The sequence below is a fragment of the Nanorana parkeri genome, unplaced genomic scaffold (assembly GCF_000935625.1).
Source record: "Nanorana parkeri isolate BGI_ZX_2015 unplaced genomic scaffold, ASM93562v1 scaffold2139, whole genome shotgun sequence".
Classification (NCBI taxonomy): Eukaryota; Metazoa; Chordata; class Amphibia; order Anura; family Dicroglossidae; genus Nanorana; species Nanorana parkeri.
The window spans coordinates 174,792-196,742 of NW_017308407.1; the positions used below are offsets into that span (position 1 = coordinate 174,792).

General features: G+C 41.7%; 1 protein-coding gene across 1 annotated transcript in view; it reads right to left on the minus strand.

Moving 5' to 3' along the window:
• RFC1 (replication factor C subunit 1) overlaps nt 1-21,951 on the minus strand; it is a gene marked incomplete at its 5' end in the record, with an annotated part of 49,321 nt that overhangs the window by 22,823 nt on the left and 4,547 nt on the right. The window contains 2 exons of the mRNA XM_018572807.1: nt 2,173-2,250; nt 5,703-5,920. Of these exons, the coding sequence (XP_018428309.1) occupies nt 2,173-2,250; nt 5,703-5,920 (296 nt within the window). The remainder of the gene's footprint in view (nt 1-2,172; nt 2,251-5,702; nt 5,921-21,951) is intronic.

Consider the following 21,951-nt stretch of genomic DNA (forward strand, 5'->3'; position numbering starts at 1 on the left):
CCGTTAAAAACAAGTTAACAGATGAGGTTCAAAAGAGCAGCCTGAAGGCCTGAACATCCACCAAGTACTGTAAAACTTAAACATTGAACTGAAGACCGGGTGGCCGATTTGCAAATACAGGAAACTGATGCCTAATGCCGAAAAAAAGCCCATGAAGCAGGAACCCCTATGAAGACCTTCAGAAACGACAGAGCTGGACTGTCAAAAGAAAGCTGTAGTTGAGAACAGCATGAACTATATCCAGACAATGGGAGGGGAAATTTCCTTAGAATGTTTAAGAGCAGGGCAGAGAAATGGTAGAACAATGTCCTGGTTAAGGTGAAAGAAGAAACCACCCTTGAGAAGAAAAAGAGGCTCTGGCACTCAAAACTTCCTTGGCCTTGAGTAAGGGTTTACTAGTTAAGGGCGCCAACATGGAAACTCGTCATGCAAAAAAGTGATAGTGAAAAGGAAGGCAGCCTTGCCAGTAAGGATAGACAGCAGGACACACCTAATAAAATCAAAGGACCAGACTGTGAAAAACCGACAGGACCAGACTTAGATCCCAGGTAGTCACTGGGGAAAGTAAAAGAGGAACAATGTGAGCGACACCCTGTACAAAGGCCTCCTATAAGGAGTAAGAAGCAGGCAGCCTCTAAAAAAGAACTGCGATGGTCGAGATTTGAAGCCAGGTTGGATGACCTCCCAGATTAGAGGTCCAGCATTAAGGGAATAACTGAATCAACACAAATTCCATAATTCTGATCTGGAGCCCACTTTCCTCCGACGACCAAGTACCTGTACCAAAATGGGTACCTAGGACTCCTAACCAGCCCAACATCTACCATGTTGAGAGGAAGGATTTCCATCAATGGACTAGAAAGAAAATAACTTTTCAAGCACATATAATGAATGCTTGCAATTATTATGCACAATGTGAACACATTTATAATGGCACAAGATGTATAAAAATAATTTTTTAATACAATCATATAGCACTCTAAACATGGACAAAACGTTATTGCAACACATTGGTGCCAACATATGCATGTTAAACTGGTAGGAAAGAAACAAGAGTAAGCCACGTGTACATAAATACAATCCAACGTGCATTAGTGAATGTGCATATTGCAGAGAAAATTTCACAGAGATATCAATTGTACCTTTGTGTAGACTATACACCACATTTAAACATATGTTTGAAGTCTGGGTGCTATGTAAATACCTGAACTAACTTTAGGAAAGTCCAAAAAGGTGGACAGAAGTTAAACAGGGCAGTTTTTGATCTATTCCTTAATTTCACCCGATGTTGAAGGCCCTCCCAGAGAATGTCTGATGACAGCTGAATGGTTGTATGCCCACGAGTTTGCCATTTGCAAAGAGAAAGACTATTTTAGACCTTCCCTCCCAATAGGTGTCCAGAGTAGAACGTGCCGTTAACATTCATATCCAAAGGATAACCACCTAGATATCGATTGGCTAAAATGATGGAGCAGTTGTTTGAAGCCAGCACTAACACGTGTATTTGGTTCTTGTACTGTTGCTTTTATTGTCCAATGGATGATATGGGTGGCCAGCATCAACAACTCTCCTATCTGGTAAATTTAAGTCATTACCTTGGAAGGTCAAACCTGTTGCATATTGGGCCACTCACAGACCGTTCAGTTTGCCATAGGTGGGCAGCTTCAGATATAGAAAAGAGATCACAACCTTTGCTATTCCAGACTGCTAATGCTCTAATCCAGGGGTGCCCATTAGGTAGATCGTGATCTACCAGTAGCTCTCAAAGCTGATGCTGGTAGATCACGAAGGGTGTGAATGGTGGAGAGACAGCCAGGAGGGCGAGCAAGGAGAGACAGCCAGGAGAGCGAGCAAGGAGAGACAGCCAGGAGAGCGAGCAAGGAGAGACAGCCAGGAGAGCGAGCAAGGAGAGACAGCCAGGACAGTCGAGAGACACACAGAGAGGGAGATAGAGAGACACAGAGACAGAGAGAGATCTTATTATCGTTGGTAGATCTCATGAAGCTCGTCATTTGAAAAGTAGATCTTAACACAAAAATTGTGGGCACCCCTGGTCTAATCTATACATTGGGACTGCCCTGTCTATTTAGAGATAAAAGATTTGAGCCATTTCATTCAACGTTTACAGATATTTTGGATTAATTAGCTTGTTAATACATTGGTTTCACTCACCTCTTCATCCTCTGCAAGCTGTAACTGTCTAGCAATTGTTTCATCATCCATTGTGGAATCAGCACTGCTTTTCCGAGGCTATACATTTGGGAAAAGAAAAGAATAGTTACAAATTCAACAGTTAGCAAAAATATATTAAATAATATATCAAACAAGTGAAGAGAATTTTTTATCCGTAGCATTGTAGCAATAATATTTCCTTATTTTCCTAGTGTGGAAAAGGGTAAGATTTTTAATTTTAAACTTCTGAAATATTACACCCGTGTAAAGTGTATACTTTTCCAGGCTTAAAATAACCACCTACCTTACAATTTTACCCCTTTATTGACTAAATGCTAATAACACTGCACAACAATTTTTGTGAAAAGTTTTGCTTCCTGAAAAGTTTTTGCTGATTGTGACAGGTATCTGGTGGGTATGCACGAATATAGTTTTGGTTTGGCTGCGTCACGTAAGAACTCTGAGAAATAGACGGTTAACTGTTTACCAGCAATAACGTATTTAATTGTGTTTATGTTTCTAATACGCTATTAAAGTTCAACATAATTAAAAGGTGTTTTGCTCCTGATTTTCATTTGTATTCCATGCCCGATGCATCACGTTGCAGTATCCAACAGTAGTCAGCATTGACTGATTCCAGTTGTCCTGGTGAAACCTTTCAGATATCCACAGATATTCCAGTTGTACTTGCTGTACTGGATGTGCTTCAGCAACATTTTCATGTTCTCATAGGTTTCTTTCATGTGTGCTGCATAGCCAACAGGCATTGAAGGGTGATGTTGCTATTGTGTAACAGAACAGCTTTGAGGCTTAACATTGACAAATCAATAAAGAGATGCCACTCTTGCGGGTCATGGCCACAACCCAAAGCAGAGAACAATCCTTTGTGTCAACACAGAAACAGAGACAGTCAACTTGTGCAAAGAATTTGGTTATATCTTGGTGACAGCAAACACCATTCCTGCAGTCTTGAACCCAGCAATTCGGCTTTTTCTTTTGACAAATCTCTGACCAAATCGTTTAATTCTGACTGTTATAAGATGTGGATCGCCTGAGGAGCATGGTTCAAAATCCAGGATCAATGTCATTGCATTGCAGTTTCTTCATCTGGTTCGTCTAAGGTCCATTCCTCTGCTGGTTTCAGAATTGGAAGACTGTCGTCATGTGGCACAGGTCTCATTGCTGAAGGCAGATTAGGGTATTCAATTGACTTCTTGTTTTTAGCAGAGAAACCAGACACATTAGTCAAACAGAACTAACAGTCCATCACATGGTCTTTCTGTTCTCACCATATCATCGGGACAGCAAACGGCATTGTTTTTTGAGTGTCTCTGAGCCAAGCTCTCAGACAGACAGCACATGTCACAGAACAAATGTGAGGCACCAATTCCTTGTCTTGATCACCAATATTACAGCCGCAGTACAAATATGCTTTCTTCACAAACGCAGTCATTGAGCGTCAAAGCGTATACTCGCCACAAATGTAGCAGAATGTATCGAGGCTGTTACGACATTGACAAGACATATCGACCGACACCAATCGTCCTGTAAAACGTCTATAACATCTAACTTACTTGTTACAGTGCTACTGAGACAATGCTATAGTCTGAAACAATACGTACACACTATAAGGTCTATATTAATCCAATGAGCAGCATCTGTGTATGCAAGCCTCTTTTGTAGTCTGCTGAGACAGTGACAAGCTGGCTCTGGCCTGCCCAGGCGGCATACTTCCACAGAAAAGCTTCCAACCTGGCCTGATTGCATGCCTGGACATGCCCAGACTGCACAAAACATTGTTCATAGGTCTCTTACAGAAACAAACATTTTTGGACACAAATATAAAGGAGAAAAAAAAAATGACAAAACGGATTTCAATGAAACGGTATGTGATGGGCAAATTTGGATGTGATTTTCATGATCAGCAGTCAAAAATCTATAAGGAACACCAAACAGTGTTCAAGAAGCAAAAACTTTGTTGTGCAGTGTAATTAGTTCTGGTTATTAGAAAGAACTAAAAATGTTATTTTCCCTAATATACAGTACAAGATGTGGCTGACGCGGTCTTTCAATGGTCAACATCTCCATGCAGTTTAACCCTTTCGCTGCCAAGGACGTACGGCATACGGAGCTACAACAGTGCTTCTGGCTGGCCAGCTCAGTATGCCGTACGGACCTGGCATTTACAGTTTACAGAATTGTTCAGCAGACTGTCCCCTTCAAAATAATAGCTGTCATCAGCGGCTCACAGGCCGCTGATGACTGCTATAGACATATGTGTCCCCAGTTATGAATGAACAAGCTGTGATCTACATCACAGCCTGTTCATTCATAAATTTATGAATGGGGACTAGCACTCACTACAGAATAAAAATGTGTAAAAAAAACTACTAAAAAAAAAAGCACAACCCCTCCCTCCCCCCACATAACACACACATATTGTGGTGCACACCATGCACATGCGCTGCAGTGCGTTGTTAGAACGCATCGCAGTGCATGATCTTTATTTTTCTTTTTAAAAAAACATTACATTTTTTTAAATTAAAAGCTTTGTGACTCATTGCCATGCGTTGTGATACCTTGTGTTGCAATTAAATATACACCTGTATCATTTTATCACAACACAAAAACAATTTTTTACACAAGTCCATTATTTACAGTTTTGCACACCTTAATTTTTTTACCTTTTCGCAAAAAGGCGCAATTACAAATTTGCTAATATTTGTTATTTATTAACTCAATACAGTTTTATCTTTTAGATTGTCAGAACATAATTTTGTTTTGTGCACGGATACTGATTTTAGTGTGTTTTATCAATTGAATTGTGTATTTTTATCGGTTTAATATTAATTTGAGAAACATTTGCGCAATTATCGCACGGCCTACAAATTTAGTATCACCATCTTTTTATTCTACCGGGCCTGCGCTTTCAGAAAATATATGGTTTGGGGGGTCTTTTACAAACGCTAGCAACGCAGCAGTTGAAAATCAAATCAATAGGAAAAAAATGCAAAAATGGCTTGGCCAGCTGATTTGAAAAATGTTCGAGGGCTTGGCAGCGAAAGGGTTAATGACATCCACCAATAAAAATGTAAATGTTAGCAGCTGTGTCGGGAGCATATAATGATGCTTACAGAGATATAGGACAGCATACCAGTAATCGCTTCAGAGTAAAAAATTTATATTGGTTAAAAAACAAAAAGCAGCACAATGGCACAGGTAGACACAAAATGATAATAGAATATGTAACCATTTTTTGTACCTGCTTATACACTAAGGGCCAATATCTAAGAGGGTGCTGCCCTTCAAAAACTGCAATGCATATCAGCTGCGTTTCCCCTTCTCTCGGTGTACCCATTAAGATATATTGAAACCCAAGAACAGAAAATAAGATCTGAATGGAGAGCCATGTCAACTGTATTCTGACATCAATACAGGTAAAAACATAGCTCTGACTACAAGGAATACCCATAGGAATCGAGTCTATTTTGACACTTCTACACAACCCTTAGTCAATGAAAACAAAGTACCTCTTCTTTCTTGACTTCCACAAGTTTTTTGTTGGATCGCTTAATACTGTCCATGCCAAAGAAATCCTCCACTGATGTACACACCCGCTTTTCTGGGGTTTTGGCTTTGGCTGGAGCATGGATTTTGGTGTTTGTAACCTGAGGCTTTGGAGGGGGAGAAAATGCAGATCTTCCATTTTCTTTTGGTTTCCTTTTCAAGGTTTCAAAGTCTTCTTCATCTAGAATTAGAATAAAACAGGATTGTAGCAAAGCCCAAATATATATGGAAGGATGTTTGCAAGGCAAATTAATCTAAAGTGATCAGCCTTTACCCAAGTGTGAAGCACAGTAACATAACCTGTAAGGCCTGGTTCACACCTGGGTGTTTTACAGCGCGTTCCTACGCGCTGTAAAACGCTCAACATGTGAAAACCAATAATTGCCTATGGGCATGGTTTCCACCTGGGCGTTTTACAGCGCGTAGATGCAGTCACTGTTCGGGTATTCATGTAGTCGCGGCTGCTGAACACAATAGCCAGAAGTGGAGATTTTTCCATCCTCACTGTTCACTGTGGATGGTGAAATGGACGGATTTTTCAAACCTGCTTTTGTACTCGCACTGGCCTATTGTTCTAATTTACTAGTGCTTTAAGCCCCGTTCACATTGAGCGGTTCGCAAATCGCGCGTTTGTCGCGCGATTTGCATTTTGCGCAAATGCTTGCATTGAGCAAGCTTGAATCGCGGCTAAATCCGCTCCAAAAAGGGTCCTGCTGTAGCGACACACGACCCGCGACAGCAGGACCCTTTGCCCCATTGAGAAGCATTGGAGAGCGATATCGCGCGGTGAATTGCCGCGATATAAATCGCTCAATGTGAACGGGGCCTTAGACCGAATGCAAAGGCAGTATTCCAGACATATAAGTTACAACAGGAGTCAGTAGTCTGGCTCAGAAAATTTGAACTTTTGCTGAGCATCTAAATGCAGTACTATATCTTTTACATTTAAATTCAGCTGCAACTTGGAAAGACCTATCCAACACCAAGACCCCGAGGGTCCATGCTATATAGAGAGTATTATTACAGCTAAGCTCTAAGAAGATATAAAGCACACAAATAAATGAAGCTCTGCAATCAATACAATATGTAATTCTTTTTTTTAATGCAAGAAGTGTGATATATGAATTTGACTTGCTATTCTCTTGCAGTACTTGTAGAAAAGCTAAGTCTGCTCATGTGCTGACCAGGAGCATGCTCATAGGAGAAAGCAGATTAATAGATAAGCTCATCACTATACTGCCACTGCTTCATTGCCCAATCACAGGCTTGGCTCAGTGGAACTGCAATGAATGATTCATGCTTTAATTCACCAAAAGACTGAGGACATTTAAACCAGATGTTGTTAAAGAAGTACTGGGAGGACCCGCTCTGGACTTAAGATGAATATTGCAGCAAAGGCAATTATTTTATCTTTTAATGAGGTATTAATCTTGGAGTTTTCCAATAAGCTCTAGATTTGACAGCTACAAAGTCATGCTGAAGACCTCCTGTTCCATTTCATCCCAAAGGTGATCCACTGGGTACAGTGATAAACTACCATGGTTATGGCAGCAGCATAATTTGAATGCTTTGTAATATGGCATTTTCCTGAAGCAATAAACCATTTGCTAATGAGCAGGTTGTGGCTATAAAGTGATGCACATGATCACCAAAAACATTCAGGCATGCTGCTACCTCAGGAATATATTAGTGGGCCTAAAACAGGATGGATCCATATATGTATGCCAAACCCTGGCACTATCATGACAGCTGGTTCCAGCGTATGGACCCACCACAAGACTCACATAAATAGGTAACTATCTACATACAGACACATGCACAGTATAATTGTATTCATTCACTCGTCTTCATAGACCAGAGAAGGAATGAGCCCTGCTTTAAAATATTTTGTCACTTCCTAAGCCATCATCGGGATTATACATTTAGAAGACAGCTTAAATGGTGATACAAAAGGGTACACCTTGTTTGTTCCAAGGACGTTGTGTTCTTGTGCCAAGTTCTCTTTATATTCCTGGCAAAGCTGTTACCGCAAGTGCTGCGTTACTGCTAAATTTGCTTTCAAGCACACCGGCAAACAATATTTTTGGTAACACAATTACGGTAACACATGGAGCAATAACGTGCAGAGCAGCTTCTGCGCAAACAGCAGCAATATATCCTGTCCATCAATCTGTTTGTTAACACTGCACATGATCCCTTAATGAATGACTCATGGCTGACTGCTGCGTGTAATGCTTTCCTGGGGCTTTACACACTGTACGTCTTCTACAATATTACGAGAAGCACAGAAGATCGCCACAGGCTCTCATTCCCACAGGATCAATGTTTTAATATAAAAGATGAAGCTTGGTAAAGACTAGAATTGCCTAAGATTATTATTATTTTTATCAGAAAGCGCCTTATCATGAAATAAAAAGTGGAAAAATAAAAACAAAAATGGAAATAGAATTAACACAACATTTCAACTGAATGGCATGTGATATTTTTGAAGGAAGAAATACAGAATTACTCTTACAAGTAGGGATGCATTGATACCGGTTTTTCGGTATTAAGTACTGATATTTTTCTTTCCGGTACTCGCCGATACCGGTGCTGTGTGCCCCGATTAGCAGAAAAATCAGGCGGCGGATCATGGCCCGCCACCCCGGCTTCCCGATTGCCTGGGAAGCCGATGTTCTATCAAAAGAACACCGGCTTCACTTGCGGAGGCAGCCTAACCAATCAGGAAGCCGGGCGGCGGGTCATGAGGTGCCGTCCGCTTCCTAAATGGTCAGGAAGCTAGGCTTGCCTAGCAACAAGTGAAGCCGGGCGGCACGTCAGGACCCACCTCCCGGCTTCCTGATTGGCTAGGAAGCCGGCTTCACTTGTTGCTAGGCAGCTTGGCTTCCTGACCAATCAGAAAGCCGGGAGGTGGGTCATGGGGTGCTGCCTGGCTTCCTGATTCGTTAGAAAGTCAGGCTGCCTAGCAACAAGTGAAGCCAGCTTCCTAGCCAATCAGGAAGCGGGTCATAAACCACCGCCCAGCTTCCTGATTGGAAAGAATGCCGGCTCCATGCTCCCTCAGCACTGCCGGTCAGAGGGAGATCTCCCTCTGACCGGAAGTTCCGGTGTCGGAGGTAAGTAAAAAGGAGCATTTGGGGAAGTACGAGTACTCGCCCAAATACTCGGTATCAGCACCGATACAATGCTAGTATCGGTGCATCCCTGCTTACCAGCAATTGGTTTTACATGAATCCTCCACAACACATAACTGTACATATATTCTGAAACCCCAGGGGCCATCTTACACATCCCCTCGCTAAAGCTCCCTAGTGGATAACAAAGCTACCACTTCATATTCAGAGACCAACATAAAAGGTGCAAGGTCCAAAAGGGACCAACCTCTGATTAAAACTGGCATAGGGGTCCTTTTTTTTTTTTGCACCTGGGGCAGACGTGACAGAAAACGGAGCAGATCGCTCCTAATAAAAGGGACTTGTACCTCCTTTGTTAATTGGGAGCAGTATCTGCTCAGTTTTCTAAATTTAGAAGAGTGGCGCACGCTTTATGCCTGAACCTATCTTTGATCATTTCCTTCATTGTTTCTTTTTCTCTCTTCTTTCCTCTACCTGATGAAGGAAACATTTCCCATTATACTTTAACTTCCTTTTTCCCACAGAATGTATCATCCCTTATTAAACGCCTAAAACGACATTCCTTCTAAACGCACACTATCTTATGTAAAAATCGGAAAACCTGCATGAGACCTTACAGTTTGAGAATCAAATGTGGTTTACCATAACCAAAGAATTAGGAATAGCTATTAATGTGTGCACACACCTATATTCCTTAAGATATTTATGACTATTTGGATAGTTTTTTTAGAAGCTTTGTGAAAGAACATCAACAAATAGTAATGGATGCGACACTCCAAATGTATATGTGGCTCAATTTAAATTGGAATATTCAGGAACCATCAAGACAAACTGTCGGTCTGTTTTGATGGTTCCTGGATATGCTGATTTATATGGAGTAAAAGGAAGCCACATATACACTTGGAGTGTCACATCTTTTACTATTTGTTGAATTCCTCAGAGAGGCGGGCTGGGCTGGCACCTGCGAGGTGGAGTAAAGTGGACAGACATGGAGCAGCACTGTTTTTTTGGACACGAAGAACTTGACCCTTGCAGTAGTGGTATCCCCGTATTACAAGGGTTAAGTGCTCATTTTTATCTTGGAGCAGAAATAACGAAAGGTATACTCACCTGGACCTCGGAGGCGGCTGGCTGCTACTCCACTTCATCGATGCTATGTCCCTAAGTGCCCTCACAGGGCCTTAGACCAGGGGTAGCCAAACGCTGGTCCTCCAGATGTGGTGAAACTACAAATCTCATGATGCATCTCTCCCCAGGAGTCATGTCTGTGGCTGTAAGAATGTAGCAATGCATCATGGGATTTGTAGTTTCACCACACCTGGAAGACCAGCGTTTGGCTACCCCTGCCTTAGACCACCGGGCCGAAAAAGGGAAGAGAGGCTTGAGGGACCGTTCTAACAGCCAGCCGGGCTGCAGGTTCAGGCGAGTATAACTTTGTTATTTTCACTCTTAGACCAAAACGAGCAGTAAACCTTTGCAGTGCCAGGGTAGCACTACAGCGAGGATTAACATCATTTTTTTTTTATTATTTTAACCGGAGTTACACTACCCTTTTTTATATCAGACATAGTGACCATCTTTGGAAAATATGACAAGATCACTTATAGCGCATCATAAATCAACATTAATGTGCCCCTATTTCCAGTCATTGAGCAATCCACTATGTTTTATTGAGCTATGGTGTATTAAACTTTAAATATTAATAAACAGACTATTAGGATATAGCCGTGTTAGAATTTCTCTATACAGGTTTTTTAAGGTTTATATCAGGGGCGCCCACAATTTTTCGTCTGGAGATCTACTTTTCAAATGACGAGCTCAATGAGATCTACCAAAGAAAAAACATCTGCATTCAGGGGCGGGAGGGGGCGTGGCGGTGCATTGAAGTCAATGGCACTGCAGCCAGTCACCGCAGGCCGGCCCCTCGCCCACAGTGCGATCACCTGCACCCGGAACCCAGGCACATCAGTGCCTGCGTTCCAGTCCGGTGCAATCCGCAAAAATGCTGCGAGCACTATTTTTGCAGATCGCACTGGACCGGATTTGCAGACACTAACGTGCCTGCGTTCCGGGTGCAGGCGATTGCACTGTAGGCGCACTGTAGGCGGGGGACATGGCTGCGATGCCATTGACTTCAATACAACCCCACACCCCCTCCCGCACCTGAACGCAGGAAGCCGGCCGGCTTACATTCCAGTGCGTCCTAGAGGCCCCCGGTGTCCTGTCCTCCCGTGGTGCTCGTGTGGCTGACGCTGCACATGGGGAGTCTGACACATTCAGCCGCACGAGCACCGAGGGAGCATAGCCGTAGCCAGCTCCTTTTGCGCCCAAGGCAAGAAAAAAAGGGTGCACCCCAACAGGCGTGTGATGTCACCCAGCGCCCTGCCTCCAGGATTTTTTAAAATTTTTATTATTTACAAATTATTACATTTTACATATCTATATTTAAACACGTATAGTGTGGATGAAAACAAAATCACTAGAAATTTTAATAGAGTGCAAGGAATTATAAATTGTAAAAAATAATTCAGATTATAGAACGGTATTTCAAACTTAATTGGATTCATCTCTGCCTTTTGTCTCTAGGTCTAAAAACATGAAAAAAAAAAAACACCCACACAATTCAATAATGAAATGCAAATAGTAAAAATTGTGTTCAAGCGCCATAGCAACCAGCATTCCATCTCAATTCGGTATAAACCTTATTGAATGCCATTTTGTTGACTAGAAAAGGTGGTGCACTAGAAAAGGTGGTGGCTTTAAAAATAAATAAATAAATAACTTGTTTTTATCCTCTCCCCCCATCCTTTGTTGCAACTCTGTTCCTGATCTCCTGCATACTCTTAGCAGACAGACACTTTCCTGATTACATACATGCACTTCAGCAAGGTTTTCTGATGGTGACTACAGTGGAACATGCCTACATAAAGCGTTTTGAAACAGCCACTTGTAGTCTCCTTGTAGTCTCCAACAGAGGTCCATGTGATTGGGGAAAACGCAGGGGCAGAATTGGCAGACAGGGACAGAGCATTGTCATCCTGGTCCAGAACGGTTTCTATCCTGAGCAAAATGGCAGATCATTTAATTAAAATACATGTAAATGCATTCAGTAAAACCCCATATAACCTGCTGTCAGAACCTGAACAGTGACTGCAGTTGTTTGGCAGCCTATGCGAGTATTTTCAGACCAGACTGAAAAATTTAATTTTGGCAAATGGAGGGTCACAATCTCACAATACAAATTAGTAAACTAAACACGAGATTGTAGTCCGTCACAGGAGTGATCTTGGAGTGGTGACTACTTTACAAAACACACACAGGGACCATGGGGAACAAAAGTAGCCACCCTCCAGAAGGAAGGACAGTGTCAGCACCAATTCAGAGATGATTTGAGGATCTACAGCCGAGTGATACACACATAAGATGCATTTTGGTTATAAGTTCAGGTACTTGAAAGCATTCTTTAAGATTAAACGCCTGAGTTTTGCGTCACTTTAACTTTTAAAGTACAACTACAGAACAAGTCCAGGATATTGAAACGCCACATAAAAGAAACAAATACAATAAATAAAACAAAACGCAAATTCATCTTCTATTTCGTTTAGTTAAAAACGTTATAAAGAACTTTAGAAGCCCAAAATGTTTGACCTAATCAGCCACAGCCTTAGCTCCAATGACTCTTCCCTGCCAGTATGCTGTAAAGGACGCTTGTCCTCTATGGGGAAGCAGTGGTCTCTTTGCAGATATCCAGCAGATGGATATCCCATCATCAGGGAGTACAAACTTTGCCAACTGCAGAACTATAGGTTTGACTCAGTAGGGGGTGTGTCAGACCTCCATAAAGAGAGCTCCATGCGGGATTGGCCAATCCCGCATGGAGCCGATAGCTGAGGCACATCAGTTATCCCCTCTTCGGTATACATCAAGGTTGAGAGATTAAGATTACCACGCCACTGGATCAAGACCACTCCTTGATGTCTTCTGTAGAAACTTCCCAGTGGGGCAGGCTATGCCTTCGTGGAATTTCCAAGGCGCTTCTCTCCTTGATGCCCCGGGGTCCCAGGTTGAGTAAAAAGGGACGGAATATGGGGGGGGTTGGCTGGTTTCCAGCCACCTGATCATTTCTTCCCTCTTCATATTCGTTGCTACTCTAGACACTGCAGATGCATGAATGTTAAATACCGGTCCTCTGCAAAACGCGTTGGGAACATCGGGACAATCATGCAATATCTTTATATACAATTAAATCATGGAACTTTTTTACTACCGGGACTATCATGCCAGCTATGTACTTGGATTTTGTATAATCGATAATGGTTTTTACTATGTATATAGATTTATAAGCAATCGGCCTGAGACCGTATTTTGCATTTTATATTGAATACATTTTGATACCACTTTTATATGCATGAGTCATACTTATCTCTCCATAAACCCTTCCCCCCCCCCTATTTTTCTGTATACAAAATCTGGAGCAGTTATCCATGGTGATCAATCGGCTTCTCTCTTCCATTTTCAAATCTTAACTGAACAAACTGGATAGAGGAGCTGATTGGTTGCCATGAACAGCTGCTCCAGATTTTGTCTGCTCCAATGTTGATTAATTCCCCTCTTTGCTTTGCACATGGTATGCATTTAACTGAAGGTTCAACTGGGCTTTAAATATATGAAAAGGCAGAACAGCTCAAGTTATAGAATTGCCATTTAATGAAGTGCTCGGCTCATATACTGTGCTCAAAAATCAGACCATTCCTGTATGTTTGATCACCCTCACACAGCAATGGGCTGCCTTGTACCTAACATATTAGGACTCTGCAAAAAACACACACAAACTAGCACACACTGCATGAAAACAGAATGTAATCAATACAGTTTTAGCTGCTAACCTTGACCTGTGCTAATGTTAATGTAACCTTGAGCTCCTAAAATCAGAGGAATAGCCCCCCCCCACCTCTTGTATGCAACTAGCAGACAGCCTTGACCGGTGCCTCACTGCTGTTAGGTAATATCTAATTCTTGATAAACTCTGAACTGTGCTTTGGGAATACAGACGGCTGGACCGTAACTTAACACAATGCAAAGCAAGCAAGGGAACTTGGTTAACTTTGCGAAGGTTTATCATTATAAAATGACCTTGCTCTTCAGATTAAAAGGTGTGCCCTCTTTTAGAGTATACAAATGACGTAAATTCTGACATTCAAAACCAAGGACAAGCGACTTGTTTATTGTTAAGTGGAAGTTGAAGCAAATTTTAGAGCAATCTCTACCTTTAATCAATGTCCTATACATTTTACAATATTGCTCTGCAGTCACAATGCATCATATCCCGCAGCATTAAAAAAACGGGTCTCCATGGCCCAGAGTGTTTACCGTCAATGGAACCCTCCAGTGATATAAGCACCTCTCTACCTCTGCCTCCAGCCATAAAAGCCAACTGATCGCAAATAACTATTAAGTGTTCTACAGAGTCATACTACATTACTTTACCATCTTGAACATCATCAGCGACCTCTCCTTCTATGCGGCATCTATTGAAGTAGGAAGCAGACTAAACAGGTTTTAGAAGGTATTTTTGGGGGGCAAGTACCATAAATGTTATGGCACTTGCCCAATGTAATTGTTGATGAAGGTTTCTAATATACAGAGGGTTCTCTGCTGATCTATGTTAATATCCCACCTCAAACTAACCAGAACCATCACGTTCTCAAACAATTCATCCCCATACAGCTACCTCCTCGTGTATCACTTCCCCCTCCCTTTTAGATTATAAGCCCTCACGGGCAGGGCCCTCCTTACCATCTTGTCTTGAATTGTATTGTGATTGTAATGTCTTCCTTATATTGTAAAGCGCTGTGCAAACTGTTGGCACTATAGAAATCCTGAAGAATAATAATAATAGTTTATTTTAATGTTTGTTTTTTTAGAAAAAAAAATAAAAAGGGCAGAAAACATTGTAATTGTAAACTATGGCTTTTGGACATAAAGCTCGACAGAAGCTTACGTGTCAAGAACATCCCCCCTTGCTACTGGTTGGACAATGAAGCAGCAGATGAACATTAATGAGGTCATCACTCTGCTCCCTTTGACTCCACACGTCAGCCTATTCACCCAGCACATATTCTGAAAGCAGAGAAGTGCTCAGAGTGGTGCTCCTCTCATTCATATACATAAGCTGAATAAAAAACAGACGTTTTAATAGCATTTAGCCAATCCCTTTGACTGCCAAGGACATGCCCTACATGTCACGGCAGTCAAAAGGTTGCAATAGCAGCTGTGAACTGGTTTTAAAATTGTTCTGTAGTTCAATGCTCAGTAGATCAATGTAGAAGTGACCTGAGCTGTAAATCCATCAGCACACTTTCAAACAGGTTCCGCATTGTAGACCAGGACCACTAAAACATAGGTTCTCTTCTAAAATGTATAGCTGGCACCTAGCTTTTGAGGTTTCCTCAAGCTGTCAACGGAGCTGCCTCCCAAATTTCATGTTAATTTGCCCAACCCTGGAGTAAGTGTTCCCAAAATGTCTAAGAGATATAACTAAGGAATGGGAGAAATGTTGGATTTGTGTATGCCTATACCCGTCTGGTACCTCACTTCTCCCTCATTTCCTCAACAGTCCGCAAGGTAAAAATGTGCGACTCCATTCGCAGCCCAGGACTGGACGTATGAGAGTTGCTCATCCAATGGGAGCCAAAGGAATCTTGAAATGGGGGAAGAGGTTCTAGGATTCAAGAAGCCATCTCTAATGATAGAGCCCCATAAGCAGAGGGTGTGCAATATGAGAGGGGAGGTAGGGGTGCACATTATAATTTAACATTTAGGTTTGCACTATGGTCATTATTAGAGGTGCACCAAAATGAAAATTTAAAAACCGAAACCAAAATGGAAAAAAAATGTCAGGCCGAAACCGAAAGGTTTTTTTTTCTAACTTTTTCAAATATATTTTTTTATAAACTTTTTGAATTTTATTTTTACTTGATTTATTTTTATTAAATATTTTTTACTTTATTGTTGGGGGCTTTGGGGAAATATTAGGGGTCTAAACAGACCCCTGATATTTCCCTTTTAAAATAGAAAAAGAGATTGAGGACACAGAGTCCTCAGTCTCTTTTTCTGCAGCCCGTTATAAATGAACAGAATCCTCTATACTGAGTGTTCCTGTTCATTCGTAACATGAGGACAGAGTATGTTTACCATGTCCACAATCATGAATGAACAGGAAGTGATGTAGATCACTCCTATTTATTCATAATTGGGGACACAGTAAACATATTCTGTCCTCAATTATTTACAAACACTAAGCGATCGCTAATCGCCGAGTGTTTGCACTCGCTCTCCTTCCTGACAGGGGTCTGACAGCTTTTCAGTGTCTTTTTTTGCGATTTTGCAGGTGCACGCAATTTTAAGGCTTGACATGTTTGGTGTCTATTTACCCGACGTGACCCCGTCTTTTATATTTTACCACAAATATGGGTAAGAATAAATGTTTTAGAACATAAAGTAGGAAACCCTTTTTTCCCCCCTGAAATTTACTGTACTTTTTTCATTATATAGTAAAAAATAACCCCCCGTGGTGATTTACATACCACCAAAAGAAAGCTCTATGTGTCCCTAAAAATGTTAACAAATTGCAAGGCCGATAGTCCGGTCATGCTGACTGGTGACATTTTTGACTGACTGAAGCCCTAAAATCTTTCAAGCCCTTTCAATACTAAACAATTAAAAAGTTGCAGTAAAGAATGAGCTATGCGTTAGATAAGCAAATCTTCCAGCACAGCTACTTAAAGTAAATACACATAAACCAGAAACAATGGAAAATGTAGACAGACACTAATAATGTTCAATGTGAACAATAGAGGCAAACACATCTAAAAGGATTTCTTCATAGAGCACACAAAGTTAAAGTGGTTCTAAAGCCTCTTGTTTTTTTTGCCTATATCTACTGCTAGCAAGCAGTAGATATAGGCAAAAAGTGAAAAAAAGAAACGCTTTAACAGCGGTTTAAACTTACCTCGTTATCGCTGCGCGCGCACGAGACGAAAATCCGGAACTGCTCGTGCGGCCGCAAAGGATCTTGGGGCGGGCACATGCGCAGTTCGGATTCTCGGCCGGGAGACGAGCAGAGACGCAAGGTAAGTCTATGGACGTGTGCACCCGCATGCAGACACCGCTGCATCAGAAGTGCCAACAAGCAGAGAGGAGTCGGCGCTGGATCGGAGAGCCGCCGCACCGCTGGAGGGACAGATGAAAACGGCAGGAAAGAAGAAGATCGGATTAAGAGACATAATTTAAGGTTAAGTGCTAACATTAACATTGGGGGAGGGGATTTTTTATCCTTTAACATCACTTTAAGTATCCATTTGTACCAGACACCATAGCAAAAATGATCTACATCTACTGTTTTGGAATTAAAAATAAACAAATGGGTTATACAATTATGGGTATGCCGCTGGGGAAGTCAGAAATTGAGAAGGATTTGGGGGTCATTGTAGACCACAAACTGAAAGGTAGTTTGCAGTGCCACGCTGCTGTAAACAAAGCTAGCAGGGTCTTGTCCTGTATTAAGAAGGGGATGTATTGAAGGGACAAGTCTATAATTTTGCCACTTTATAGATCATTGGTTCGACCTCATCTGGAGTACGCGGTCCAGTTCTGGTCACCAGTACTAAGAAAAGATGTCCTTGAGTTGGAAAAAGTCCAGCGAAGGGCAACCAAACTAATTAGGGGTATGGAGGACCAGAGCTACGAGACGAGGCTACTAAATTTAAACATGTTCACATTAGAGGTGAGGAGATTAAGGGGGGATATGATTTCCATTTACAAAATGTTTAATGGTGGTAGCAACATTAGCGATAAACTGTTTAAAATTAACTCCGTTACAAAAACTAGAGGCCATCACCTAAAATTGATGGAAAAAAAATTCCAGCACAAGGGGCGAAGGGGGTTCTTCACAGTAAGATCAGTTAGGGTCTGGAACTCACTGCCACAGGCGGTGATTTCAGCAAATAATGTGGAATTGTTCAAGAAACTTTTGGACGATTTCTTAAGGGACCGTAATATACAGGGGTACGGGTACTCCTAGAATGAGATCCTAATAGGTTGGACTTGATGGACTAATGTCTTTATTCAACCTCAAATACTATGTAACTATATAATATACTGTTTTAGCACTTATCCTATCACTATGCAAGGGATAAGCAATGAAACAACAGATCACAAAATGACTGCAAGGATGAGACAGGTGAATGCAGGGTGTGGAAACAAAAACTGGCTTTTGTTTTTTACACCATATCTAAAGCTGGCCATACACCTTACAATTTATCTGCAGATTTTCTGTGGTCAGATGGTCCATCTGTGGTCCACCTACCCTAAACTGTGTGGATGGACTAATCTCCATCTGTTGCACGTTTTCCATCTGACCACAGAAAATCTACAGATAATTGTAAGGTGTATGGCCAGCTTAATGGTGAAGGAGAAAATGCTATTTTTCAGTTATTTCAGCCTAATTAAACCCAGCCCACTTTCCATGAGCCAGAGCAGTTCTAGACAGCAAAGCAGCACAGAGAGGAGCCCATCCGCCACTCTTTACTATTCTATTAGCATGCTTCTTGTCAGCATATGAATCTATTTGGGCCTTGTGCTGCATCTTCCTCTCTCACTCCGAGCTCTGTTGTACAGAAATGCAAGAGGCTGATACCAAGTTACTTTTAGTGCCCATTCACAACACACAAGTATATTCCCCACATTCAGATACAGCTGCTCACCATGACTGTGTTTAATTGAGACCTGTAAGAAATGATATCAGCAATGTAGGATTTCTACCACAAAACTTCTTTCGGAAGACTGCAGCTGGGGGTGACAATAGCTCAATTGGAAGCCTGAGTAGTGCGAGGCCAGTATCATCGTTCTGATTGGTTGCGGCTGGCTATCAAATAGTAGCCGGGTTTGGACCACAAACTCCAAACTCAGCAAATCAACTCAACTGGCATGCAAAAGAAGAAGTCTTGAGCAAACGGACAGCTTTGAAATCCTTGTATAGAATAAATGTATATTACATGCAACAAAAAATGCTAGAAATAAAAAAATAATTTTGTGCTTAAGACAATGAAACACGGAGAAGGCTCGGTGCAAGACTTTGCTGCATACAAGACAAACAAACATCAAGCCCCATACTGCACAGCTCAGACAAATATCTCAAATCAACCAACAAAGACAAGAAAATCTACTAAAAATGTTCCAGCAGGCAACACCACACGTGTCCTCAGGTGAGCGACAACTAGAAACAGGCAGCCCGTACAAACAGTACTGAAGGCCACCTCATAGTGGAAGGATGTGCAATGTATGTGAACGGAGGAGTAAAACATACAAACATTAGGGTCGTACGAGATCACAAGGCAAAATTCCAATTTTGTTTATAGTCATGTACAGGTGAAACTCGAATAATTAGAATATCGGGCAAAAGTAATTGCAGTAAGTGCTGCAAAAGGGGCCCAAACCAAGTACTGAGTACATATGCATGCTTGTACTTTTCAGAGGTCCGATATTGTTCTATGTACAATCCTTGTTTTATTGATTGCATGTAATAATCTACTTTTTTGAGGTTGTGGATTTGGGGTTTTCATGAGCTGTAAGCCATAATCATCACAATGATGACAAATCACGGCTTGAACTATCTTGCTTTGCATGTAATGAGTCTATCTCATATATTAGTTTCACCGCATAAGTTGCATTAGTGAAATAAATGAACTTTGCACGATATTCTAATTATTCGAGTTTCACCTGTATATCAAGGTTGATGTATATCAAAGTTTGTGTTCACAATGCACCTGTACACACTATACTCTTTTTACTGGATGACCCAATAAAAATTACTGAACTCTGTAGTTAATATGGGGGTCACAGTGAGATTTTAAAAACAAAACCCCCGAAAAACATGTGTACTGTGTAAGGTCCTTCAAGAAGTATTTCCTATTAGTGCCTGATAGAACAGCGTTGTTGATGGCATGTCAAATAAGAAGTTAGTAAATATAGCCATTGTAGCATAACAAAACCCACCAACATTTCTGGACCTCACTGTGTCCCTTCACTAAGGTGAGCAGTAGCAAACATCCCCCATGTTTGTCATGTCCATTCTGTGCCATAGTACATGGCTGGGTTACGCTAGCAGAGTTATGGTGTTAAACTGACTCATGTCGCAGGTATAGGGCTTGCTCACACCAATTGCAGTGTTAATTCTATTTTTGGCCTTTTTTAAAAGCCACTTTGTGAGCTTTAAAAGGGGGCATGGGTAGTTGGGCACTGCCACGGGGGTAGGGTTGCCACCTGTCCCAGATTCACCTGTATGTGCGGTATGAGTCCTGTATGTGCGGTCTGGGTTTCAGGGTACGTTCACACCAGATGCAGTGCGTTCCGGTCCGATTCTGGCCGGAACGCACTGCATCGCGGGCGGCTCATTTTTTTGTGGGGCAGGGGGGCGTGACGGGCCATTGTCAAGGGAATGGCACCGTAGACACGCCCTCCACCCGCACCCATTGTCAAGTGAATGGCACCGTAGCCACGCCCTCCAGCCGCAATGCGATCACCTGCACGGGATCGCAAGGCACATTGTGCCTGCGGTCCAGTGCGATCAAAATGCTGCAAGCACTATTTTAATCGCACCGGACCGGACCGCAGGCTCAATGTGCCTCGCGATCCCGTGGCGGCTATCGCATTACGGCCAGAGGGCGTGGCTACGGTGCCATTCACTTCAATGGCCCGCCACACAAATAAGTGAGCCGGCCACAATGCGATGCAGTGCGTTCCGGCCAGAATCGGAACAGAACGCACTGCATGTGGTGTGAACGTACCCTCAGCTGGACTGAAACCCGGAAACAGCACATACATGACTCAAAACCCGGACTGTTCAGGTAAATCCAGGACTGGGGGCAAAACCTACATGGGGGACATGTACCAATGCAAAAATATAAAACAAAATACCGCATGGAGAGGGTCTTTTAATGGGGCTTAAAGGGCAACATTAAAAAAACAACAACAATTTTAATATCATGCTTTGGGAATACCTTAAACCTACACTGGAAGATGGAGAGAAGTAGGATGTCCTTCTTTAAAAGTAACATTGTTTACAGGGGCCAGATATCTGTCATTTAGTGCTAAACGAAAGATTCCTGGCCGGCTTCTGTTTAACAAATGGGTCAGGGATCCTGGGTGACATCATTGACCAAATATGGTCATGACTATAACTGGTCAATGACATCACCCAGCATCACTGTCCCATTTGTGTACAAACAGAAGCTGGTCGGGATCTGTCATCAACGGAAGCAGTGGTGGTGAACATCATCAGGTGACGGGTTGTCATGATTGATGTGGATCTACATCTCTGGAAGGCAAGACATAATCCTAATTAAAAAAACTCTGTAACGGAGTGGGTGTCTTATTTAACATTTACATTCTGTGAATGAGTAACACGGTGTACTGTACATACTGTAAATATTTGATATAATTGCTAGCAGGGGTTTCCAGAGACCTGAAAATTGTTTTAAGGGATGAAAGTAGGGATGCACCGATACCACTTTTTTAAGGCCAAGTACGAGTACCGATACTTTTTTTCAAGTACTCGCCGATACCAATTACCGATAATTTTTCTTAAAGGGACAGGTCACATTTTTTCTAAAGCAATACAAAATCATGATTTTAGGTCAGTTTCTTAATATCATGAAGAACATGAACACTCTGTAGTGTGGCACAGCTATATCAAATTCTGCATACCTGGCTTTATATTATAAGAACTTTATAATATAAAGCCAGGTATGCAGAAATGGATACAGCTGTTCCACACTATACAATAATACACTGTATATACAATAATACACTCTGGACATGTGATAATCTATTTTCCCCACTATGGGGATACAAGCCTTAGTTAGCAATGGCATGATAAATATTCATTTCATTATTCAAGGTCTTTTTTTATATTATAACATTTATAATATTTTAAAAAAAGACATTGAATAATGAAATGAATATTTATCATGCCATTGCTAACTAAGGCTTGTATCCCCATAGTGGGGAAAATAGATGA